The sequence below is a fragment of the Sphaerodactylus townsendi genome, linkage group LG08 (genome assembly GCF_021028975.2).
Source record: "Sphaerodactylus townsendi isolate TG3544 linkage group LG08, MPM_Stown_v2.3, whole genome shotgun sequence".
Taxonomy (NCBI): domain Eukaryota; kingdom Metazoa; phylum Chordata; class Lepidosauria; order Squamata; family Sphaerodactylidae; genus Sphaerodactylus; species Sphaerodactylus townsendi.
In genome coordinates this window covers 21,914,363-21,941,725 of record NC_059432.1, presented here as the reverse complement: position 1 = coordinate 21,941,725, position 27,363 = coordinate 21,914,363, and the positions used below count along the sequence as shown (strand labels likewise).

Sequence of the window (27,363 nt, the reverse complement as noted above, 5' to 3'; positions counted from 1 at the left end):
TAACAGGAGATATGGAACATCTATCAGGAAAACTTTACTTCACAGATACTCTGAACAGAGCAAATGAAACCGTACACAAAATGGACAATTTGAGAATATAAGTATAAATCACTGAGTACTTTTAGACCACTTGAAATTAAGTCGGTAGAAGGTCAGACACTCCAGAAAAAACTGGTACAAGATGTTTTATAGGTGTACATTACACCAAAGATATATACCGTTAACGTGAGCACATATAACAGTAAATGCTAAAATAAAATAGAGATGATACAAGCTACCGCTACGTAGTGGGATATGTAAGAAAGTAAAACATATTGGATAGTCAGATTCATTAGTGAGACGCAAGAAGATACCAAACAAATTAGAACGCAACATGTTACAACATGCTACAAAGCACCAAAAAAGATATAAGAACCATTTTTAAAATATATGGTGACAGTGGTCCGAGGGAATATGCCTCCCAAAGTGAAGGTCAGGCTGCAATCTCGACCTGAAATGAATGATAAGTAAGCTAACCGAATATCTAATGGGCAAATTAACATCTCTAGGAGCATAACAGACCAATTACAGAATTTCACACAATGGTATATATATTTTTTACATACACTTCTATAAGAAGCAAACTAGAATTAGGAAACTTATTAAATAAATAATTGTGGTGTATAAGAACGCTGAACCTATGCAGCTAGATTATCAAAATGAAGAGGTAACAAACTGTTTCCAAACTATAAATATATCGCAAATTAATAAATACACCAGAATAGGTGGAAACAAGATGGCAAGTTTCATATATAAATTATTTTAATTAGCTTGTTGTCAAAAAAATTTTGAAAATTAATGTAAAACAAAAGTCGCTTTGTATTGCATTTCTTGTCACATGTGTAACAAATAGGAACAAAAAGGGGAAATCAAAACATTATAGGCCAAGCTCAAGACGTTCTTCCCCACGCCAAGAGTGCGGGCGCATGGAGTCTGCTCGCATGCAAGCATGAACGGGTTGCCGGGAGGTCGGTAGATCGCGCTCCAGACGTGGAGTCGGCTTCTCTCTGCCTGGGCTTCTCATTGAGGTAGCCGCCGTTGCAACACAGCCCTGCCTGACTCGGCCCCACCCCGGGAGATCGGAGGACAGTGTGTGGGCTGGTCACGCCTCGCAGGCCAATCAGAGACACCATGTAAGGAGACAGCCAGCTCGAAGCGGCTGCTCCCACTGCCTGGGAAGATCGCCTTCTCCCTGCACCCTAAAGGTTATTGTTTATAATGGCCAGACGCCACCTGGGGAGGAAGAAGAGCTGGTTCACGCCACAGCGCTGCTGCCACTCTGTGGGAAACCGCCCAAGCTTTTCTTTGCTCCAGGCCATTAATGTATCGTGCATGGAACGCATTATAAGAAGAGCCCCGGTTAATAGACAGGCTTTGATTATTGATGCATTTTCCATTTTAGTGTGCCCTTCTCTCGGACTGCTGAATATTTAAGCACTATTGTATTAATCTTCTAAAATTCTAAATCTATTTTGCAGTTAAGTCATGGAAGAATGAAAAGAATCAGCATGCCCTGTGTGGCAAATAGATATGGGAATTGTGTATTTTTCTTGTGCATTTCCATTTTCTCTCTATTGTGAGTAATTTGAGAATATATAAGCTAGTAAAATAAAAAAAGAAAAGAGCATCTCTGTCAGTAATCAAATCTAGTAACTGCTGTTATTCATCAGTTCAGTTTCATCCCAGAGTTTAATCACAAATGGCTAGAAGCAAGTAACAGACAGATTCAATTCCAGGTAAGCACTCCAGTAGGTTTTATCAATTCTTATTTTAATTCATGCACCACTCTGTTTGACATTTGGGTCACTGTAGCAAGACACTACACTGGCCTCATCTGTCCATACTATAGCAGATAATTTACTGATTCTGGAGTTTTGAGATGCTCTGCACTGGGGAAAGTTATGTTCTGGTTGGGCAGCTTTTTTTAAAGAAAGATTGTGCCATCTCTCCATTTATTCACAGAAAAGTTTCCTGCTAATATAAAACCCTAATTTAAGAAAGTATTTTAAGTTTTGTAGTAAGTGGGAATGAGGGTGGTATTCTAACAACTCTTCTCTGGCCAAGTTTCCTCTTTGTGTTGTTAAGTTAGTGTCAAGTCTCCAAGGGCTTTTTTCTAACCTGGGAGAATTGCACAGTAATGAAAAGGCATCTCTTGGAGAGGCAGCTCTTGAATGTTTTTCAGAACAAACCCGTGTAGACACAATTCCTCTGCATCACAGCCACAATATAGTAAGGGAAGGAAATCAGCAATATACAGTCAAAAATATTCTAGCTGCAAAAGGGTTTCCCATCTGATGCATTTGATCAAAACTGTCTGATGGTTTGCAGACATCAAAGGTTAGTAGTAAAAATTCATCCCTTAAAAGGAATGTCATTTTGCAGTATTACCAATTAAATTTTTACTGCAATGAAAACAATTCTACTATTAAAATATTCCATAGGGCTGTAATGAAGCATCCTAGCTATTCATATTATCAAAGATTATAATTGCCTTTGCCTGATAGTTTTTACAGATTTTATACTATTCGCTTAAGACCCTCTCTATAAAGATTCTATCTTCTGAATAGGTCCCTCTTCTTTCATCAGTTTTGATTATCTTTCCTAGTCTTTTTTTTACTTGGGATAAATTAAAGCCTAACAAAAAAATAATGCCTAGGTGTTATGACAGAGACATTTACACGTCCGTCATTTTTATTTTAACAGGAGGCAGAACATTCAAATTATTACATTCATGACAAGGTACAAGATCAACTGCTTAACGTAGACAGGGATCCAAAGAACAGTGGACAAAAAGATTCCTTTCTAACAGCGAAGCCTTTCACAATAGTGTAAACCTTTTCTGTCAAGGCTTCCATGAAAGGTTCCCCATACAGCAGGCTCCATGATTTATGGAATGAAATTTTGGATCCATACAGCTAACAAATCCATGTTCCCAAAGCAGTAAGGTCTGCTATATCCCATTCAAGAACAGCCCCACCCTATCCAGCTGTATGTCATTGCCAGGCAGGGAGGGTATCTGATCATGCACAGCTGCTAGGGTAAGTTAATTCCCAATTAAAGACACTCTATCCTGTTGGGAGTATACTCTGAGACAGCTCTTGAACCTTTGACCACAAGAACTGAAAAGCATTTGATACACTTCTCAGTTTTCCATTAACTAAAGTAAAAACTGGCTAAATTTGGGTGAAAACCTATTATTCTGCTATGTATGCAGTAGCAGAAGATGTCACCTCGGGCATACTGAAAAGTTCAACAGATTTTACAATCAGTTCCACACCCAGTGCCCATAGTTTGCAGGGTATTCACAGATGGTAAACAAGACCCAACAATCACAGGCCTGAATGATTCTATCCAGTAACTCCCTCCCTCCAAAACATACAGCCAGGGAAGAGTTCCAGAGAATCTTGTCACACCATGTAGTTATTTCGTGGTGCATCTTTTAGTGAGATAGCACATGGCTGTTGCTTCTGGAATGCTCTTTGGACCAGCACTTCCGAACACCCTTAAAATACGTAACCCAAAACATCCAACCAAGCATATGGAACGGAAGGGGAAACACCGAGAGTGATCAATAACAAGTTATTTTGTAATGACCCTGAATGTAAAGACTTTGAGTTGGGAGCCTCACTTCTGGACAATGGTGTCAATATATTCACTAGTTTTCAGAAAGCCACAAATGTGTTATTTTGGGAGCAGCAGGTTATCACACTGGAATAACAGATCTGCAGCAGCAATATAAGACATGATTCCAGTGGCACCCTGGAGACTAACAACACTTATTTATTCCCGTGTAAGCGTATGTGTTGGAATTCACTTCCTCAAATGCGTACTGGAAACGTACATGCCTCAGTTTTGTGTTCATGCTCATAAACAGAGGTGTATGCGGGGAGGGAAAATACTACAGTTTAGTTGAAGAGAAGATGTCTCCCCTGCTGAAGGCAATTTAATGAATCCTGCCAGCTCTGGATGAGCTGAGTCAAAGCAGAAGGGTCCATTGAATACTTTACTCGTAGTTAGCCTTTCTACTGACTCCGCCAGGGGCATCTCGATCAGTGGCCTCTTGTTACTCTTGCAAGGCAGGAACCACCTCTAACAAAGGAAACCTCTGTGACGTAGGGTTCAAGTTATTCCCCTCAGTATTCGAACCGACCAAGTAGTGCTCACAAAACAAACCGGGACACACAGGAAGGATAACACACTAACGAAAACTATCTTACCCCAGGAACTAACTGAACTATGAACTAAGGAGAAACAAACATTGGGATTTGATAACAACCAGAGGGTTGCCAATTTCTAGCCCAGCAAAGGCCCTTCACAGTAAGTATCACGACCCTTCACTGGCATTCGAGATTGGGGCCCCAGATGTCCGTACAAAAAAACTGGTGGGCTAGGTATCAGTCCCTGATATTCTTTCCAGACAACGCCGCCCTGAGGTGCATGATATTCAGGTGTCTTACAAACGAAAGAGGTCGATGCTCATCGCCGCGAGCTCCCCAGTAGATATCCTCTAATTGGCAGTCATGGCAGTTCCTAGTTAAGGCAAGGTTGGTCGCTGCAACTTCTGATGGAGTGAGCCGTCACTCCGGTAGATGCATCGGCAGGGCTTGAGCCTTGTAGGCCTCTAATATGGTGGCCTTGAGGGTCATACTGATGGCAGCTTTTGACATGGGCATCCCCACGTTGGGTGGGGAGACGTTGATAAAGATTGACTCTGATCTTCTTATGGGTTCAGATCTTATTAAGAACGCCTTGAGCGCCCTGCGCACATCGAGGTTATGCCATAGCCTCTCTTTGGGGTGCACAGGGTTGGGCATGAAGTTTGGTATCACAATTTCTTGCTTCATGTGAAACGCGGAGTGGATCTTGGGGCTGAATGTGGGGTCCAGCCGCAGGGTCACTCTATCCGGATGGAAGGTACAGAATTTTCTGTCTGCCGAGAGGGCCTGTAGTTCCGAAACGCGCCTTGCCGACGTTAAGGCGACTAAGAACAGGGTTTTCATGCGAACCCACCTTAACGGGATTGATTGAATAGGTTCGAACGGTGGCAGCGTGAGCGCCGTCAGGACCTCGTGGAGGCGCCACGACGGGAACCTGTGAACCCTCGGGGGTTGAGAGAGCCTGACGCCTCGGAGAAACCCCACTATGTCGGGATGTCTCGAGAGTGGTCTGCCCTTGACGGCGGGGCAAACAGTGATCAGAGCCGAGAGCTGTCTTTTAAGTGTAGAGACACGTAGGCCCATCTCGAATCCTCTCTGTAGGAAGTCTAGGATGTCTCTGACTCTTGGCTTCTCTGGGTCGATGTGCTTGGTTTGGGCCCAGCGCACGAAGGTCCTCCATGACGCATTGTAAATATTGATAGTAGACTTCTTGCGTGCGGATAGGATTGTGTTGGTGACCTTGGTTGAATAACCTTTGGCTGCTAATCTCCTCCTTTCACACGCCACGCGGTCAAGTTTAGCCAGCTGGGATCCGGGTGGTGTATGGGGCCCTGTAAGAGGAGGTCCGCCGATAGCTTTAGGGCCACTGGTTCTCTGGTGGCCATTTCCTGGATGGCTGAAAACCACGGCCTCCTCGGCCACCTGGGGGCCACTAGTATCACTTCCGCCCTGTCCGATTGGATCCTCCTCAGGAGTCGCGGAATCATCGGAAACGGCGGGAAGGCGTAGAGTAGGGCTTTTGGCCATTCTGCCGCTAGGGCGTCTGTTGCTAGCGCCGCCTTGTGAAAATGTCTTGTCATGAATTTTGGCAGTTGGGCATTGCCCTGCGTTGCAAATAGGTCTATTAGAGGCGTGCCGAGGATTTTGCAGATTCTGTGGAACTCTCTTGGGTTGAGCTGCCATTCGCTCTCCAGTACTTGCTTCCTGCTGAGCCAGTCTGCCTGGCTGTTTAGCTTGCCCTTTATGTACTGGGCTTCCAGAGACTGCAGGTGCTGTTCCGCCCAAGCGAGTATCTTGGCCGCCTCTTTGTGAAGGGTGGGGGATCTTGATCCCCCCTGATTGTTTAGGTAGATCTTTCTGCCACGTTGTCCGTGCGCACTAGTATGTGTTGCTGTTGTATTTGAGGGCGAAAGTGCTTCAGTGCTAGGAGTATGGCTCTTGTCTCTAGCACGTTGATTGGGAGGAGGGACTCCTCCTCTGACCATTGTCCCTGTGTGAATTGTTGGTTGAGGGTTGCTCCCCAGCCCTGCAGGCTGGAGTCCGTAAAAATCTGCGGTCTGGCTGCATGGAGGAAGCATTTGCCTTGTGCTAGGTTGTGCTTGCTTAGCCACCATCTGAGACTGACGCGTACCGAGGTGGGAATGGAGATGGGTTTGTCCCTCTTCTGGATAATGTCCCATTGAAATCTGCGTAGAAGCTGTTGCAGAGGCCTGGCGTGGAACCGCGCCCACTGAAGTTTGTAAGGGGTCCATGACTGAGATAAGAGAGACCCCAGCAAGCTGGCTGCCTTGAGCTTAGCGATGGGCCAGTGGCGCCCGACAGTAGTAGCCTTTGGTAGCAGAAAGCTGAATTTTTAGTGCCTTTTCTGGAGGGATGAATAGTGCGTTTTTTGTCATGTCCACTATTGCTCCGAGGTGTTCCAGTCTCTTGCTTGGGGACAAGCGAGTTTTCTTTTTTTTTATAGGTCGACTAAGAATCCGTGCGCCTGCAGCACCTCCTGGACCCTGGCCACATCCTCCGCGTGCCTGGTGTTTGGAATCCGGGACCTGATGAGGAGGGTCGTCCAAGTAAGGGATGTATGTGGATCCCCTGTTCCCTCAGTTGGATGATGGGTCCCAGGAGGATCTTTGAGAATGTTCTTGGGGCGGTGGCCAGGCCGAAGGGTAACGCCCTGTACTGAAAGTGCTGCTGCCCCACCGCGAACCTTAGGAACTTTCTGTGGAGCCAGGGTGGATCATAATGTGGAGGTAGGCCTCCTTTAGATCCTAATGAGGTGAGAAATCGTTGGGCCTCAGGGCTACCGATATGGTTCTTAGAGTTTCCAAGTCGCGAAATTTTGGCAGGCGGAGTGATTTGTTGACCGTCCGGGAGGTTCACAAGCACTGCCCTGCAGTCCCCGTTGCGCTTGGGGACTGTAAAGAAGTCGCGAATACGTGCCGGAGAACCTCTCCACTGCTTGTCGGGACCCGTTCTATTGCTTGCATGTCCAGCAGGTGGGCCACTGCCTGAAGGGTTCGTTGTGTTTTGGGAGATTTTTCCGCGATTGGAGATGGGACGTAATTGCTGCCTTGGAAACTGTAGGGAATTCTAATACAGTGAGTCCCTCCTGGAATAGCCTCTCTGGACCATCTGTCCACGTGGGTTCCCTGCCAAGCCGCGGCGAACCTGGTAAGGCGGCCCCCCACCGGTGCGTCCGCATAGTCACTGCTTCTTAAAGTCCGGCTTGAAGGGTTTCCCCTGTTTGTTGCCCGCTTTGGTGAAGTGTTTGTCCCGAAAGGAATTCCGCTGTTGCCAGCCCTGTTTGTTCCCTTCACTGGGGAATCTGGGGAGTGCCCTGTTGGATCTAAAGGTGGGTCTGCTAGTGGAGGTGTTGCTCCTTTCGTGTTTGATTACCTTGGGCAGAGTTTTCTTTTTGTCCTTAGTTTCGACTAGGACCCTGTCTAGATCGGGGCCAAATAGGGCTGACCCATGATAGGAATATGCGGCAACTACATTTTTTTAGAAGCGAAGCGTCCAGCTCTGCCGCTTGGTCGAAGCCAGGCATTGCGCCTGGCAATCATGCCTGAGTCGCCATGGCCTCCACAGCCACCAGGGCAATAATGGCGCTCTAGGGTGAAGCTGTCTGCCATGGCTAAGCGCTAGCCATGAGGACGCGCTCCACCCCTTCTCTGGTGGCAGTGTCCAGCTCTGGAATAAGCGTTCCAGTACCCTCTGTCAACCACACACTATAATTTAGCCCCTGGCGACTGTGGAGGCCGGAGTGAGGGTCTTGGTTGCAGCCGCCAACCATTCGTGCGTCTTTCTTAGGGCTGCCTCGGACCTCCTATCGAGGGGGTCCCTGATGTTACCCTCCCCTCTTTGATCTTTTACCAAGGTCTAAGCCGAGTGCAGAAGCTGCTACTGGGGCATGCTACGGGGGGGCCTGTAGCAAGGTGTGAAATTGAGGGGGCATGAGGTAAGTTTTCTTGAAGGATGGAGGTAGGGTCTTGTGAGCGGCCGGCTTAATCCACTCCTTCCTAATTCTAGTGACAAAATACTCCGGGACTGGGAAGAATTTCTCTCCCTCCTGATCCTTGGGAAAATAGTCCAGATTGCCCTTGGGGTAGCCCTTCACGGGCTTGCCGGAGGTGGGGGGGAGGTCTGGGTCTGGTGGGGGGTCTTCTGCCCCCTCCTGGTCCTGTAGGTCCAGGGCAGAGATGGCCTTCGTGATCAGTATTTGCAAGTTCTCTAGTTTGAAGAACTTTGGGGCTTGTTCTGTTGTCTCTACCAGGTTGTCTTCTGTGTCTGAAAACCTGGCCCCCTCTGCCCCCTCCCCTTCTTGGGAGGAGTCCTCCTCCTCGTCTGGGAATTCAATGGGGTTCCTGTAGGCCAGGTCAACCCCTTCTCTCTGTGGAGCTCCAGCTACGTTGGTGGCTGCTCTATGTACTGAAGCCTGGCGGGCTTCTCTGGCGTCTAGGGCCTTTTCAATTTGGTCCGAGAGGAAGCGGGCGAAATCTGCTGGTGGGGCTGCTTGCCAGGCCGCGACAGAAGCTGCCGCAGGGTCTGGCTGGAGATAAGCGCCTTCGCGCGTCTCCGCCCCCTCCCCCTGGTTTCCTATTGCTCTCTGTGGCTCCGAGGGAACCCTTCTCTCCTCGTTGCTGGGGGAAGCCGGGGACTCCGAATCCCGCAAGGGGTAGGAGGACCCGGCTGTGGAGCCGCCTGTACTGGCAGCGCCCTCAGAAGGCGCCGAGCTCCCATCCGCTTCATTTTGGCGCGCGCGCTTCTGCGCGGGAGCGCCTGCTAATTGCCCGCCGGCCGTTTTAGTCCCCTTCTTTTTGGACGTCGCTTTCTGTCCGGTGGCTTGGGTCTCCGCCGCCTTGTTCCTGGCGGCTCTCGTTCCCTCGGCCGCAGACCGGGCGAAGTCCTCCCTGGGGGGGGGTAAAGGATCCAGTCGCCATCTTGAGGCGGGATCCGCTAAAAATGGCGGGAAGCTGTTTTCGTCGCGACGGAGTCTACACTAGCTCCCCTTGGATGTTGAACAAGCCTCCCCCCTTCCCACTTACTTACATAAGGCAGGGGGGAGACAGACAGGGGACATAAACACACTGACTTTAGAAGATCCCTGGGGAGCTGCGCGAAATGCCTTGCACTCCTTGCAGGCAGGAAAGAATACTGGGGGGAATAACCCCGGAGCACGTCACAGGAAGGGGAGTTTCAACTCTGTTAAGTGGTTCCTGCCTCCTTGCAAGTAATGAAGAAAACACCCAATCAAGATACCCCCCGCCGCCAGTAGAATGGCACAGCAAAGCACATCAGCTCAACAAAAAAGTCACAAAAATGTCTGTGAATCTGCATATCATTACACAAAAGGTCCATGCTGAGGCAAGCTGCAGGCCATGCAGACTATGGAAACCAAATTATATTCTGTTCAGTAAAACCAGCACAACAGGGCAGGAAGGATATCATCGCTTAGGCTAGACACAAACAGCTGTTTCTAGATATTCATGTATTCCAGGTAAAGAGGGAAATATGTCACTTCCATAATGCCAAGCCTCCAGACATCCTTATCAAGTACACAGGATAAGGTTCCCTGTATCTATGTAAGACACTTCTTGTCTTCTACAGGACTGTCATGTCGCAAAAAACAGACAGCCAAAGTTCTTTTAGTAACGTACCAACCTAAGGATTCATGAGTGGAGCTTTTGCTTCTCTTTCTGGTCTCCGGCAAAGTTTGATAGCGTCTTTGTCCCACTGGCTCATCACCTTGAATAGCTGTTAAGTCATGCATGCTAAAACTCCGCAGTCTTTCAGTTATTGCTCCTTGGCTCTGTAACAATAAAAGGAAGAAAAAGTGTTGCGAGGAAGAGGTGGAAATCTACTTCTTCAAATGGATTTGTGGTAGTAAAATGCAAGGCTGTGCTATGAAAAGACTGTGTGTCATGTTTACATTTGACTCCAATAACAAAGCATTCATGTTCTTTCAGGTCACATTTTGCTTAGTCTTAACATTTTCCCATTTTACAAAGAAAGTAAACCAATTTATAAAGCCATTATTTCTCACTTTAGAAGAAGAAGAAGAGTTGGATTTATAGCCCCCTTTCTCTCCTGTGAGGAGACTCAAAGGGGCTTACAAACTCCTTTCCCTTCCCCCCTCACAATTTCCAATAGTTAAGTTTTAAAACCATTAAAGCCAAGTTCAGAGTTTAAACTGTACATTCAACGAAGCCCAACCACAGGTCTGCCTGTAGTATCCAAGTCATCTTGGTCTGACTACACTATGATTGCAGTTACAGTCATTTGATGTAATTTGTTTTAACAGGGCATGGATAGATACTTCAGAACAGTCAAGAGGATATCTAGAAAAAAACCTGCTTCAAGCAGGAGGTCATCACACATTGGGAAGGAAAGTCAGAATATTGTTCCTGGAACAGGAGACCAGGGTGGTAAAAGGTAAATATTTTTTTACAGTTCTGAGCCGTTCAAGACACCTTCAGTGTTATACCTGTCTACCAGAGTTCAAAATCACGAAGGTCACTAAAATCAAGACAACTGAACAACACAAAGGTCAGAGGCCAGCATAGATGTAGGGGGTGATGCAATTCTTTGTGCCTACTGTCAACTATACAACTGTCTGAACTGCTAAAGGCATGAAACTGTTTTTTCAAATTCCTTCTTCACATGCCTTAATGATTGTATTTGTTCTGTTAGAGTTTGTGGCCTTTTTACTTGCTAAGGCAAGATTTCCACTTTTAAAATCTGAAGCTTTGCTTTCTTTCATTATCTTGGACTTATCTTTTTCTAATCAGTAGTATACTTTTCAACAGAACTTCTACTGGAGTAGTTTTTAATAAGTATTCAAGATTCTCAGAGGGATGTGACTGCCTGGGCTTCCCTTTCATCTTCTTTCTGAATACTTTTTCAAGTGTCCTCTTCTAAAATTAAATGCTACCATTGGAATTTCTGGGCACTTGCCCACTCATGCAAATGCTGTATTGATGATCCTCTGGTGGCCACTCTTTCAAAGTGGTTGGCAACAACAGCATCCCAGACTAGGTCCTGGCTACCACTCAATATTAAGTAATGAAGTCAATTCCATGACTACTCTAACACACAAATCACTTGTATCTAAAAGAAGGGCTACAAGGATGATTGAGGGACTGGAGCAACTTCCTTATGAGGAGAGGCTACAGCGTTTGGGACTCTTTCGTTTGGAGAGGAGACGTCTGAGGGGGGATGTGATTGAAGTCTATAAAATTATGCATGGGGTAGAAAATAATGACAGAAATAATTTTTTCTCTCTTTCTCACAATACTAGAACCAGGGGGCATCCATTGAAAATGCTGGGGGGAAGAATAAGAACTAACAAAAGGAAACACTTCGTCATGCAACATGTGATTGGTGTTTGGAACATGCTGCCACAGGAGGTAGTGATGGCCACTCACCTGGATAGCTTTAAAAAGGGCTTGGACAGATTTATGGAGGAGAAGTCGATCTATGGCTACCAATCTTGATCCTCTTTGATCTGAGATTGCAAATGCCTTAGCATACTAGGTGCTCGGGAGCAGCAGCAGGCCATTGCTTTCACATCCTGCATGTGAGCTCCCAAAGGCACCTGGTAGGCCACTGCAAATAGCACAGTGCTGGACTAGATGGACTCTGGTCTGATCCAGCAGGCTCTTTCTTATGTTCTTATGTGTTTTCTGCCACCACCAGAATATTCTTTCAGTTGCCCAATAACTGAAATTATCCCTTATAATATTTTGTCCTTTAGCCAACTCCCCAATTTTGTATCAAGATCAGCAGTAAAGCTTTAGTGCAGTGGACAATATGATTACAATACATCTACTTTACTGGACTTCATGCACCAGAGTATTCAGGGTGGATCCAGTAATTCTTCTATGTTGACATAAATTGCACTGGAAGCTTCCAAAAGACTCATCCTCTAACCCTAAACAGCATGGTTCTCTGCATTCCATTAAAAAGGAAACCATTTCTAGTACACTTGAAACTGTGCAGTAACATCTGAAACTTTATGGAAGTCTTAGAGGTTTCTGATTTTCAGGAAGCCATATATATGCCCAGCTATTTTCCTATCCTGTGCAGTCTTGAATGCCTGTTCTACAAGGTTTTAACACTCTAGCTGTGCCTCACTGAACTACTCCACCTGGAATCACCCAGTTCCTGGCTAAGGAGTTCCAAGTGTTATTGAAATTCAAATACTGCATTCAATATAAAATATCAATTACTGTTTTCAGGGCACATTTGCAAGTTATTTTAAGCACAACAATTGTATTTCCTTCCTGTACAATTTGATCGTCACAAGCTCTGGCGTCATTAACTCAATAATGGCACTAGCTACCCCATTGATAACATTTGGAGAGGCATCTGGCTTAGCAAAGAATAGATGTTATGACTGAAAAGATTGCTCAAAAGTAACAGCCACAAAGTTTTCAATGTCAACATTTTAGTATAATTTTTGTTCTTACAGGCACGTGATGTGTATAGCTATCCAAACACAATTGCAACAAGGCATGAATAGTCTGAATCTCTCTCACAAAATCATCACCACTTGAGCAGAAAGCTACACAAAGTTAGCCTTGGCCAAAGGCCATGATGATCCCTTCGCAGATAAACTGGTAGAGGAGATCTCTCCAACAACAGATTATGTATTCAAAAACATAATGGCTGTTACTAACAGCTAGATCCAAGGATAAGGCTATGGTAAACAGACAAACCATGGCCAAGTATTTGATATTATACTAGAAAGCAAAATGAGAAGCTGTTGTGGCTTTGTACCATCTGGCGTTTGCACTGTTTAAATAGAAGAAGTGAAATGCTTTAAGATACACCAGGCATCTCAATTGTGGAATCCATAAACAAGCCACACAGTGTGGAAGCTGAGCATCATATGGTCTTGTGCAGCCTCCCCACCTCCTCACACAAATAAATCAAGCTGTGTGATACAGAGGACAAGCCTGCCTTGATAATGAATGAACACAGCAGGACCAGAACCCTTGCCTGCGCCTTAGGCTGGCCTGTGTTTCCAAGAAGATTGTAGAACTGTCATCTTATTAGCTCTCCATCAGTAAGCAGCAGACTATCACCTTCCTTAAAAAGGTCACCGCAAGGATAGCTCAGCGTAAAGGTTTGAAACACAAAGAATCAGTCACGCTGAACATCTAAAACAGAGTTATCTCCCACCCCCTGGAAAACATTTCCAAGATTTCTTTTATGCTCTACCAGAACCTGGTTTTTTAAAAAATGTTTTATTTGCTGGTCCTGTCTCACAAGATAAAGGCAGACAAATTCACATTCTACTCATTCAGATGTCATTTGCAAATAAGTCATGCCAAGGTCACATTTGAGATTACTACGTTAGTAAGAGAAGTCACACAAGATGCTAAGGAACATATGCCAATGGCAGGCATGTTTAATCAAACATGGTATGAGCAGTAGAAGTCATTAAGGATCTAAAAGTTTCCCCAAGAACGACAATGCTCAGCCCTTGCCAACTAGGAATTATTTCCCCCCTCAGTACCTCCTGCAGTTTCAATTAAAGTAATCGCTGTTTCCTGAACAAAACAGTTGTAGTTGCCATGTTCCACAAAGAGCTAAACAAGAGGCACAGTTCAAATGTTAGCCCTATAACCATTTTTGGGAAAGCTTTTCCCTTAGCAGCGCCCCATGACAAACACTAATATCTAAAACAGACGTGTGCTCTTGCCCGGAAGCACATAACCATCATAATACAAGTGTCATGTTCTCATGAAGGCTAATGGAACTGCTCTGTGGATACTGGAAGCAATGAGAATTTTATTGTTTCCATATATAAAAACCATTCTGGTGGTGCTGGGAGTTTTTCTTTGAGCCAGCTCTCAGATGCTGTGAACATGCAGAACAATCTTTGGCTTCCAAATTAAGTGCAGACTGACCTACTTGACTCACATCCCCATATCTGGAGGTGGGCTGAAATAGTAATTTATCTTTTGAAAGCTAATCAGTGTAAAAATTGTCATAAATCTGCAAATATCTAGCCAAGGTAGAAAATAAAATGCTATTGCTATTGCTTTATTACTTTTTTTTGCAGACGGATATTCACAATTACTAGAAGTCTGCCACTAGAAGAATCCCTTTTCAACATTTATAAGAACTGCTAACGGATTCAATCTTCAGTTCAGCTGACTAGAGAAATGACTTTCATTATTCAGAGTATTTTATACAGTTGTAGCTATCTAATTCCCCAGATACATACGTTTGACGTTTGTATGTGTACTTACTACTGCATTAAAATAGAATAACAATTGGACTGCCAGTCTTTGGTACATGTGAATACTGGTTGTTCCACGACATACCTCCAGCTAGAATTAATTTTTCAAGGTAGACCGCATGGGATCACTCCCTTACGAGATCTGCAGAATCTCTCCCTTCCCCAATCTTTTATCAGGCACTCATGGAAGCACTAAGCAAATCCCACTATTTACCACTCCAAATGTTCTTACAGCACAGGCTTAATAAAGAGTTCTTGTAATCTTGCCTTCTTCCCAGTCATGAAGAAATGGGGTGAGAGTTCTTCTGAAAGTCTACAGAGCATGAACATTTGGCAACATGAAGGAAATGTCATCTTTCATCCCAATGATATCCTTACCTAGACTCCCTGGATATCAAGAAAAGGAAGTTACCCAACCAAAACTGCCTTCTGCTAATTCAGATTTACCGCAGGTAAAACAGGAAATGCTCAGTGGTATGCAGGTACTCTTTCCATATTGTTGCATCATAAAAGAGGATAGCATTAGTGACCATTAGCTACATGCCTGCATTATAATGGAGCCGGTCATTATTCTGGGTAAGTTACAGGAAGCCAGGAGTACCTCCAAGTCCATATCAAACAGCACAGCCAGATTAACACTTCCTAGTATTATACAACTTCAAGTCATAGTAGCAAAAGTTGGCGTAGCGGAATTAATGAACTATTCTAAAAACAAAGAGCTCAATATGGATTCATGTCCATTTTCCACGTGTATGGAGAGTAGCACTATTCCATGCTCAGCAATTACCTCAACTTGATTGAAGGAAAACAGCAGAAAGAGGCCAGAAATCCTATGGAGTGTGATTACCAGCAACAAAAGAGAGAGAAAGGGTCATCTTCACCATTAAAAAGTCATATGTCCAGTGTTCAAAAAGATAACACACTTTTAGAACATGCTGTTGAAATAAGTCACCCAGCTTTTCTTATGTGTATCCACACTATATTTTTACACTGAACAAACATGCAATATTTACCTTTACTGCTGCAGTGACTGCAGCAGTAGCAGCTAAATTTAAACCCTGTTTTCCAAAGTTAACCATTGTTTCATAGCCCCGTTCTTTGGCTTGCACAATATATTCATCAATCTCCTAAGGGGAGAAAGAAAGAAAAATTACCATAGGACCACCGGACTAATTTGACATCTACAATCTACAACACATACATTTCTTAATGTTAAGCACAAGGTTTTACTACAGGTCTGTCTCCCCCAGAGGTGTAGCAAGGGAAAAAAGCGCCCAGTGCACTGGTGCGTCCTCTGCCCCCACCATGCCCTCGCCACACCCCCACAGGGGCATGAACTCGGTGCGTCACGCACTCCCCCTTTCCCCCTTGGAGCTACGCCTCTGGTCTCCCCTGTCACATATATACTTAAAAAATACCCCTCTGCTCCAGTTATATTTGCATTTAAGCATTTTATACAATTCTGGGGAAAGTCTTACCTTCTCTTTTGAAGAAAGAAGGGGATGAAGAAATTTCCTATAAATTAAACTTGCCCCTCTAGTATATGGAGAGAGCAGCCAAATAACAAAAGCAATTTTCAGTTCATAGTACAGTGGAAACCTGCAATACATAAATCCAGAATCAGGTTGCATGCTCTTTAAAACTGACTGTGCTTTTTCAGTTAGTTTTACATTGCACCCACTGTTACATTTTAAGCATTTTTTAAAAATTCAAGGCTCATGGGGAGAATACTTGTTGCCGCCTGAGGGAGGGGAAAGGCTAGACTGGAGAGAAGCATGAAACTGAGTGGAAATAATACGCAAACACTTTATTGTGGTAAGTAAAAACTGGCCATAGCCTTTTCTTTATTGACAAGAGAGAACAGATAAGCGTTAGGCGCAGCATGGGGGTCTGATCTGAGAGCTGGGCAAACCAGCTGTTTGAGGAAAATAAACTCACACTCTGAGTTAAAAGGACAGCAACGAACGGGGGGGAAATTTCAGACGGGTGGCGGGCCGCATTCTGAAGAATCCCCCATTTGCTGAGGGGGGTGCAAGCGGTCTCAGCCCAAGCCTGGGCTGCCAGACCCCATGCTTGCTCCACCCCTACCTCATAAGGAGGTTCCAAAGGGGGTTAGCAAGCAGCTTACCCCAAGCAGGATCAGTCCCCCATGCGCAAACCGCTGGATGGCTATGACAAGAGAAACAAAATCTAGAACCTAAGTACCCCTTCAAGCAGACAGGGAGTGATGGGTGGGACAATCTCGGCAGCGGGAGAAAGAGGGCCTGCTCGGCTCAGCGCTGCCTTAAATGGCGAGGGGACAGCCCAGGTGGCCGACGCCAGGTGCTGGCGCTGTGACGTCACCCTCCCGCCAATCAGCGCTGCAGGCCACACTGCCTCACAGCCCAGGGACGGGCCCACCCCCACCATGAAGCAGGAAGGGGAAGGAGCTGCGCGCCACCCTTCCCCCGGCAGCAAATGGCGGCTGCGGTAAGTTCCTGCCACCCCCTTCTGTAACTAACGAAACTCAAGAGTGTTACATTATAACTCCACTCCACAGATAACTTGATATGATCTTTGACATCATGTCTACTTGATATGTCACAAATAACAGTTGTATTACATTTAGTGCGCAGATGGCTCTTACCAAGAGATCGTTAGGTCTGCTATTGTTTCAGTAATGGTGTAAAGTGCGAACACGATCCAGTACATCATCCACCGCACCTTAGAACAAATGAAAACACTGTAAATCTGAATATTTTAAAAATACATCTGACATAGATACATACAATTGGCTATATTCACATTTCAGCCCAAATCAAACTATGCATTCTTGTTTGTAGTTATTATGTTCTTTTAAAAGGATTGGAACTGAAACAGGGGTCTTTTGTTCCAGCCTGCATCAAAGCAACTCTAACAGTCTGGTTAAATTCTGCCTCCAACACGTTCACCGCCATCCACTGAAGTTTCTTTCCTTAACAAAGAGGATCACACACTTCATCAACATGGATATAACCCCACCAATCTTTTAATGCAGTCAAAGCTTAAAACAAATCATTTAGAGGTCCTTAAAAATATGTTTATTAAGTGAGAACTGCTATACTTTTTCAAAATTTAACTTCAGCATCAGTGGTGCGTGGAGCAGAACCAGCTAGGTCTCTCAGCTAAAAAAAGCTCCCTTGTTACACCAGTCTAATTTTCATGCCAATCCAAAAAGAATCAGTAAGTAGTCTGGTGAGGGTGCTGAGAATTCTTTGCAACAGGGATATAAAACAGGTGGTGGTGGAGAGCGGGGTTTCTTTTCTAGAACACCCATTTTTGGGTGGAAAAATACATATCTACACACTGGAGACCAGCAGGGGACACTACATTTCTTCTCCCCCATGATTTCCTCTTTCCCTGCCCTGAAAACCCCTATAGCTTTCTCCTTTTTCCTACCTCCTCCTGATGTACCAATCAGCCTGCATTTAACCACCTCTCCCCAGTGGCATAACTAGGCAAACTGGAGCCCTGGGCAAAACCTGAGTTTGATGCCCCCTGGTGTGTCCCCGGTGCAACGCCCCCAACTCCCTTGTAGCTATGCCCAGTGGAATATCTAGGCAAACTGGAGTTTGGCGCCCCCCATGGGCAGATGCCCTCCTCCACTATGACCAAGCAATGATTTTTTACACCAGGTCATTTCAAAGTCACCATCACATTATAGAACATGCCCCAACTCACAAATCTGAACACAGCAATAGGCCATGCCACACAGCAGAAATAATTTTTTTGAAAACATTTTCAAAATGCTTTCAAAATGTTTTATTACTGCTGTGAAAACATTTTATGGTGTTGTATCCAGTCCCTCCAATTGGGGGAAACTGTTATTTAAACTGGGGACCCCAGATTCTCCCTTTAGGGTGGATTTAATAGGAGAATCTGGGCTCCCTAGTTTAAACAAGTGATGCTGGAATCCACCCCCAAACAGCATCATTTTCAATGGTGTTTGAACTAGGGAGCCCAGATTCTCCTTTTGAATCCACCTTAAAGGGAGAATCTGGGGTTCCCAGTTTAAACAACATTGAAAATGATGCTATTTTGGGGTGGATTCTCCCCCACCCTGAAACAGTATCACTTTCAATGTTTAAACTGGGGACCTCAGATTCTCCCTTTAAATCCATGCCAAAGGGGGGGGGTTAAAGGACAATCTGGGGAAATTTGGGGGGTGCCTGATGTCAGGGATGCAACTGTTAAGCTAGCAGCACCAAACTTTCAGGGTATTTTTAGGAGACTCTCCCAATGATACCACCCAGGTTTGGTGAAGTTTGGTTGAGGGGGTCCAAAGTTATTGACCCTCAAAGGTGTAGCCCCCATCTCCTATTAGCTCCCATTGGAAACAATGGGGGATGGGGGCATCCCCTTTGGGAGTCCATAGCTTTGGGCCCCCTGAACCAAACTTCACAAAACCTGCGTGGCATTGGTAAGTGACTCTCCTGATGAAACCTCCCAGGTTTGGTGAAGTTTGGTTCAGGGAGTCCAAAGTTATGGACCCTCAAAAGTGTAGACCCCATCTTCTATTAGTTCTCATTGGACACAATGTGTGATGGGGGCACCCCCTTTTGGAGTCCATAGCTTTGGACCCCCTGGACAAAACTTCACAAAACATGGGTGGTATCAGTAAAAGACTCTCCTGATGATAGCACCCAGGTTTGGTGAAGTTTAGTTCAGGGGGTCCAAAGTTATGGACCCTCAAAGGTGTAGCCCCCATCTCCTATTAGCTCCCATTGGAAACAATGGGGGATGGGGCACCCCCTTTGGGAGTCCATAACTTTGGACTCCTTGAACCAAACCTCACCAAACCAGGGTGATAGCATTAGGAGAGTCTCCTGAAACATCCCTGAAACTTTGATGCTGCTAGCCTAAAAACTGCACCCCTGCAGGCCAAAAACAAAAAACCCACTAAAATACCAAAAAATCCCCACAAATGAACCCTGCATTTTTGGTGCCTGCCACAAGGGGGTGCCCTGGGCAACTGCCCACTTTGCCCAATGGGCATTACACCCCTGCCTCTCCCCCTGGACTCCTTTCCCTGGCAAAATGATTGTGTTGTGCCAGACACCAAGTCAGGCCCAATTGCCCAATGCTAGCTGAGCTGGGCCAATTAGTATATGATACTAGTCAGGCTAGGCTTAGCTGAATGGTGGTGGACTTTAAGTACTTGTGGGAGGCACCTTGCTTTCTCCCATATTTTTCCTCCCTACATTATTTCTTCTTTGCACCCTCTGGGCAGCCCCCATATCTTCAGCTTACCCTGCTTCCTTTTGCAACCCCCTTATCTTCACCTATTTTTATAACCTTCTTAATGTATGCCCCAACTTTCTGTCCAATGGGGACCCATAGAAGTTTATATAATTCTTCTCTCCTCTTCTTTATTCCCACAACAACCCTGTGAAGTAGGCTAGGCTGAAAGTAACAGGCCAAAGTCACCCTGTGAGCTTCCACAGCAGGGCGTGGATCTGAATTTCCCACATCCTCATTTGAAACTAACCACTATACCACACTGGCTTTTGTGGGTGAGAGATGCTGTTCAACAATAGCAAGGAACCAGGCGTGAGTGAATCATTCAAGTTGAATGTTAACAAGTTGCTTGGTGGTTGCAGCTAAGCCTGGCCCTGACTAGTCATTCCCTCAAAGGCTAGAACAGCTCTGAGAAGGGCCTTCCTCCTATCTTTGAGTGACAGAAACCAAGGCTTGAAGGCTAGCAATGCTGCTGTGGTTGCCTAGCACTACAGATGCTACCACTGGAGGGTTTTAATCCCAATGTATTATATTATAAGTATCAGATTTTTCTGAGACTTTTCTCAGGTTTGTAGAAAGATCCATCTCATCTGTTCATAGCTCCTGTTTTTGCATTTAAGTATCCACAGAGAGAGCGATGGTGAGAATTATCTTGATGACGATTATCAAGCCTGAACTTTTAAAAAATGTGTCATTTGTCAATTGGTATATAAAATTGTGTTTGGCATATTTATGGAATTCAAATATATAAATTCCTATGCATATGTGCTCATGAGTAAATTCCATAGTATTCAATGCAGCTCTAAGTGTCTTAGGATTGCTGTCTTTGTTTCCTAGCAGAAAGCTGCAAATGTCGCCAATGCTAGAGATAAAGTGCTGCAAACTACTGTGTCTTATAAACAAAAGCCACATGATACCCCTTTCCAAGACCAAGCAAAACAATACAATACAGTGAGCAACATGCCAAGTTCTCCAGTACTCTTCAGGCAGGATATTTAAGAACGAAGTATAGGTCAGAGGGCAGAAACGTCTCAGATTTTGATCTTGACCATTCCTTCTCTTTGCTCTTTACCTTCTAAGGGACATGTTTGCCCTGCCTGATGTCTGAGGCACATTTCAAAAAGTGTTGGTTGTTGTTTTCAATGAGGTCCTTCCTTCCTTTAAAAAAAAGTCTTCAAAAAAGACAAAGGATGCAACCTGACACCTGCACAAATAGCTGTAAATCTGCCATAGTTGCTCAACTTTCCACACAGCATGCTTGTAAGCCAAGGCCCCAAGAGTATGGCCTGAGACATCATTTACTCTTTCCTTTTTTGTTAAACCATCCAGCTTCATGAAAAGTTTCAGAACTCAAAAAAAAAGCTTACACACTGTTTGCACCATTTTGGCTGGTCTTAATCAAAGGTATCATGTGGCTTTTGTTTGTGGCTTTTGCTTTGGATCAATGTGGCTACCTGCAATCGCTTTCTAATGCACCCTACTCTATTTTAGCATATGCTTCCTAGTTTTTGCCCTCTGAAACATCAAAAAACTCATGACGCATGTAGTAAATAAAAGAAAGGATGCTATCTGAACACATATGGTCCTCACACAGTCAAAATAGGACTATCAGCACATATGGATATGGAGTTAAATTTTATAACACTGAAAAACGTTGAATTCTACAGAACTATATCAACATATACTTTATAACATACTTGTGGAGTTTCCCCTCCTCACCCGGGGCTCTCGGGCAGCTGATCCTTCCCTCCTTCCCTGACCTGGGGGTTGGTCGCCCCAGCCGATGACTTTTCCAGTTGGCCCGAGGGGCCAAGAAACAACCGTGCCCACAAGGTGCCAGATGTACACAGCAGCCCTTCCCCACGCCACCCTCTGCCTAGGTCTCTCTGCCCTCCTTTCCCTGGCTGATCTGAGAGTTCGCACCCTCCCTCTCTCTCTCCCTTGATGCTTCACAGGGAGAGGAGTTTCCAGGGGTTTGCCTCTCCCCTGTGGCCTCACAGGGAGAGGAGGTTTCCAGTCTGTGTGAAAGGTTCCCACCCTGTTACTTCACAGGGTTGGGACCAGCCTAAACAGTGCTCTAGGTTCTGGCAGGGGGTCTTGGCTCCAAGGTCCTCTTCCTACTTCCCACCATTGAGCTGCCCCTTTCCCTTGCCTTTTCACACCACCACCCACATTTTCTGCTGCTGCGGCAGCTCCTGTCTCTCCCTTTCCCACTTCCTTATATCCCTTCTGCCCTCTCATTTCTCTCCCTCGTCCCAGCTGCTTCCCCAGCCCATCTCCCACAGCCGCCTCAGCTGTGGGCGGGCAGGGCCTGCTGGGCCTGAAACTCCTCTCTCCCCTGCCTTCCTCTCTGAACAAGTCCTCTAAGGCCTCCACTGCCGCTGCAAGAAGCTCCTCTGCGGCCTTCACATCCCCCGCAGTGCTGGCCTGCACGTGACCCAGCGGGGCAAGTCCGGGCGCTGCAGCCGAACCCGGACAATACTGTAGACAAAATGAATCATACTTAAATAATAAACATATCCTTGAAACTGTTGCAGATGTTTAGAGCCTACACACGAATTACTGTCCCCTAATATTGCAGATTGTTTTGCATAAATCTTCATACCACAGACCGGGGATATAATCCAGACTACATTTTCTGTCAACAAAATGGAACTTTCTTGACTCCCTCTTTTCGTTATAGCCACTGATCTCCACAATACGCTACTCCTGGAGGATAGTGGACCCTGAGGAAAACTATGAGGAACATCTGCAGCAAGAAGATGGAATCAACAGAAATTTCCAGTTTAGTTTGGACGCAATGCATTCTGAGTCAAACTGTGTCTTAGAAAATGCTTTCTTCCATCTTAATTGAGCCTGTAGGATGGCCTCCTGCCTTGATGTGGCCAATGCTGCCATGTGGACCATCCTACAGTAGCTCTGACAACAATTGTAACACACTCTGCATAGATCACCCCTTGAAGATTTTAGAAAATTCCAGCTGGTACAGAATGCCACAGCTTGATTGCTGGATGAAGTACGCATTTACTCCTGTGAAGAAATGCATTTTTAAAGACACACAGGTGAGGGCTCAAAACAGGGCAAGGAAGCTGGGTGGCTTGGCCCTCTGTGAAGAGATAGCATGCTGGGAGAAGTTTTCAGGAGTAAACATTCTATCTGCGGCAGTTAGGCAGTTGGGGAGAAATTGTCAAGAGTGAGCATTCTATCAGCGGCAGTTAGGGCAGTTAAGCTAAGCCTTCACACAGAGGGGATGGAAAAAAGCTCTCTCCACATACGTGCGTGTAGTTATGTCTGTAAACATTGTTTACCGTTCTGCTTGATCTGAAACAAATGAACTGTAACTACATACAAAAAGAGCTACTTCGTTTAGTGTGTATGGTAACAAATTCAAGCTTCAGACACATTATTTTGCTTTTGCTTGTTTCTTAAGGAATAAAAGCCAACGTTACCATAGCCAACCATTTGTTGGCCATTAACTTATAGTCAGCTGTGACCTTAGATAGGATTTTATAGCAGCTGACTATATGTTATAGAAAACTTGGGAACTGCTGGGACCCAGATGCATTGGAGGACATGGTAGAATAGGGCCTGCAGGCCAGAGCAGGCTATTCCACCACACTGCAGTTGCTGCACTGGCTACCAGCTAGTTTCCAGGTTCAATTCAAAATACTGTTCATCACCTGCAAACCACTTTATAGCTTAGGGCAACTTTCCCAATATACCCTGCTGTGGCAGCTTTCCTCTCCTGAAAATGTTACATTGCAAATGGGCAAGAACTCCTGGTGTGGTTCCCACCAGATCAGTCAAGAATGCTCTCAATGCTTTCATTCTACAGAATATGTAAAAAGAAACCGTTCAGCAGAAATGTTCGTAAAGGCCACAGGGTCACAAGTTAATGTCTGAAATTTTAGGCAGTTTTCATTTATTTTGTGCTCTGAATGCATATTGTTGCACTAGGTGCCTAATTTTGTAATAGTGTTACTGCATTTGTACATATTGGACTGCTGTTATTGCACTGTTTTAAACTGAGCATTCTGCCTTGAGTGTCAATGAGAAAGGCAGACTAAAAATGAATAAATGAGTCGGGCATTGAAATTCTAGGAGTGGCTCCTAGAATCAAAGACAAGGCCTTATCCCTGTAAGTTTGAGTTAAGCCCCAAGGCTCTATGTATCTCCATATGCCCTGCTATAGAAAAGGCAGCTTGTCTGGAAGATGGCTAAGCCAAAATTGCTGTCTTCATTATGCTAATTTGAGCAGCAGTGGCGCAGTGGTTAAGAGCAGGTACACTCTAATCTGGAGGAACTGGGTTTGATTCCCCGCTCTGCCGCTTGAGCTGTGGAGGCTTATCTGGGGAATTCAGATTAGCCTGTGTACTCCCACACACGCCAGCTGGGTGACCTTGGGCTAGTCACAGCTTCTTGGAGCTCTCTCAGCCCCACCTACCTCACAGGGTGTTTGTTGTGAGGGGGGAAGGGCAAGGAGATTGTCAGCCCCTTTGAGTCTCCTACAGGAGAAAAAGGGGGGATATAAATCCAAACTCTTCTTCTTCTTCTTCTTCTAATTTGCCACATGAGAGAATATTCAAACGTATAACCTGCACATGCCACATAAAATCACACCTTCCAACGAAGGCCATGCCATATGCGATTTCAGAAAATTTAAACTGCCTTCATCAAGGAAAGAAAAAGCTGAATTGTTCATTCAACAGAGTGAAAAAGGAAGCCCAACATTCAGTGCCATGACCTGGGCATCCTCATTATTGAGAGCCACTGAAGTATGAAGTGGTCTCTACCTGAAAGGAAACTGACACTATACTGTTGCTATTGTTACTTTTCACTGGAAGGCAAGAACCTAAACAAGAGCGATAGAAACAATTTCCTATTGTTTAGAAACGCTATGTTTGGCAGAGATGTGTAACGGGCCCATTTCATGGCTGCTCTCACTTCCTGCTCTAAGGTCTGGGGGCAAATGGGTCGTCGAGTCAGGAAGCAGACAGGCAGTGACAAAGGAGCTCAGTTTGTGTTTGAACAATGAGTTGCTTAGACTGAGAGGCTAAGCAAATTTAAAGGGTCAGGTGAAATCCTATTGGTCTCTTGCACCATAAGCCCCAAGCCAAGTTGGTTGTGCAGTACTACCCTCCAGCCACCTGCAGTTGTGGCGCTGAAGGGCAGCAAAAAGCAGTCTGGTTATATCCTTTAGCAAGCTAGGACAGTGAGGTGCAGAGATGAAGGTGGCAGGGTACCACCAACACAGACTGCAGCTTTAGACATGGCAGCTTACCCTTAGGCTAGTCAGAGCTGCTGCCTCTCCACTGGGTAACCCTGTCATTTCATGAGCAAAATTCATGGGTAAAAATCTCCTATTCTGCACCACCAGGCAAAGCTGGAATGCAGGGGCGCAGACCCGCTGAAATGCCATGCTAAACCTCCCAAGGTACTTTTTAAAGAGAGCATTCTCAAACTGTGTGTCTGGTGGGCAAGAGAAGTGTCTCCAGTTTGTAGTCACTATTTAAATAATTGTCTATGGCATCTGCGACATGAAAAGTGAACTGCAGTATTAAGTTCAAGGATTTGCTCCCACCAGATATTTAATCTATCTATACTACAGTTCCAACACAGACTGATGTCAGATTTCATACTTCAGAGTGAAGGACAGAAGGAATCTATTCCTATCCACACTATATACACCACTGCAAAAATAGCCAAACACTATTTTACTTTTTTTTTAATGGAACCTTGCCTTCCTGTATTAGATAAGGCTGTAGATTTAATAGCATATTATATCCACCATTTTGCTTCCAAGCATATAAAACAGAACACTTCTACTGTTTTGTTAAAGCAAACACTTCTAATCTCAGTTCTCGTCACTGGAAGGCAGGTTACATCAAAAGGTCACCGTTGGTAACAGTCAAGAACAACAAAATAAGGTTCAACCATTTCATTCAGCACAAATATTTTTAAAGCATCAGAACAACTTTTCCACCTCAACTTAAAACATGCAATTCAAATGCTTGCATCTCCTTTACTTCCAAGAATGAGTGACAGCATACTTTATGTGTCTTTCAGTATCTCAAAAAGACACAAATATTGAGGATTTGGCATTTATTAGATAGTATGTAGATTACTTAAAACTGCTTAATCAGTGGACAGTAGAGCCTGTTAAATCAATTTAAATAACTATTTATGAGCTCATGTCTTGAAACATGCCCTCTCTCATTCCCTTTATGCCTTGAAATTCTTCAGGTTTAGACAGACTTCTTAGCTCTGAGATTGAACAGAATGCTAGTCATGTGATGAATATCCTAGGCTTAACTCTCAAAGGAATTAGAGGGTATTTTAAGCCTGAAGGAACAGAGTTAAATTAGTGTATATGCCAGCTAAAGTTACTACACTGATGGGCTGTCTTATCTGAAAAACTGACCTTCATGTGAACTTTGCAGACTGAACACAAGACTTCAATGCCAAGGAAATGCGGAAAAAATAGCTTGGCTTTAAAACAAGTGTAATTCAAGATTCTGGCATATATGTCTATTAATCACACTGGAAGCTTCATGGAGCCAAATTTAGTGGGATACAAATTTTAAAATATAAAATGAAGCCCCTGTTTTAAAATAAAGGGGCCAAAAATAAAATGTGGCCATTTATGGAAACAGAAATCCTGAACCTCCAGTGGGTTAGTTGCATTAGCCTACTATTGTGAGCACAAAAACATATTTGTGGCACCTGACATTTGTGGGTGTATTAGAGCATCAGCTTCCATAGGTTAAAATTCACTGAATCCAATGCAAAATCCTGATTTCAGTGGGTTTAGGCAGGAGCAATTCTGCATAGGATTGCCAATGTGAAGAGAGATCCATGACCTTCAATCAGTTTCAAAACTAGTTTGACCCCTGAGTGATATGCCATCTGCAAGAAAAAGCACAATTTTAACAAGATGATTTCTTTTTAAAAAATCAAACTCTGACAGCCTCATCTAAATGGGGGAGGCAAATTAGCCCGTGGGAGGGGTGCCTCAACAGTGGATTTCCCCTTTCCAGGGTACTTGCCCTGGAATGCAACTGCTGCAGCCCTCCCCAATGCTGGGACACCGCGCCATCATTCCATTGCCCCATGGTAGGAGTGGGCTGGTGGCATGGTCAGGAGAGGAGCTGACATTAGCCAGCTTTGCTGGTATGATGAACTGCAGAGAAAAGTGTGTTTTAGTAAGTGCAGGTCTGACAGGAGTCATTATTGTTTGCATCCAGAGTAAGGCCTGGAGGTCTGGGAAAGGGGAAACCACCTGTACTCTGATTGGCCAAAGGGCAAGATAATGCAGAGGAGGAAGGAGGTTAACTCCCTCACAAAACAACCTGAGAGGCTTTTGGTCTTGAATGTTCCTTCTGTTAAGAACTGTTTGCCTTAATTGTGTTAGAAAGCATAACAACTCTGAGGGAGAGTAGTTAGTCAAAATGTAGGGCTGCTACTGTTATCAGCCTGAGAGTTGTGAAAGCAAACATACACAAACTAGAGAAAACTGGTGTGTGTGGTGTGTGTGTTTGGGGGGGGGGGTTAACATGCTGATCCTATCTAGACAATTACCATTCTTCAAAAGCAGGAGACAATAGATTTGCAGATCTGAGCAGGATATTCAACAGTGGCTGGCGGCAGAGGCGTTCCTCCCATTGG

The 27,363-nt window shown here is 44.9% G+C and overlaps 1 protein-coding gene across 1 annotated transcript in view; it reads right to left on the bottom strand.

Moving 5' to 3' along the window:
• Positions 1-2,543: 2,543 nt before the first annotated feature.
• The window catches only part of REEP3 (receptor accessory protein 3), a 64,352-nt gene continuing 39,532 nt past the window's right edge, over positions 2,544-27,363 (bottom strand). Inside the window, exons 3-7 of the mRNA XM_048507089.1 lie at positions 17,069-17,145; positions 15,921-16,041; positions 15,456-15,569; positions 9,855-10,002; positions 2,544-2,673 (exon numbers count right to left, since the gene is read on the bottom strand). Coding sequence (XP_048363046.1) covers positions 2,561-2,673; positions 9,855-10,002; positions 15,456-15,569; positions 15,921-16,041; positions 17,069-17,145 — 573 coding nt within the window. The 3' untranslated portion in view covers positions 2,544-2,560. The remainder of the gene's footprint in view (positions 2,674-9,854; positions 10,003-15,455; positions 15,570-15,920; positions 16,042-17,068; positions 17,146-27,363) is intronic.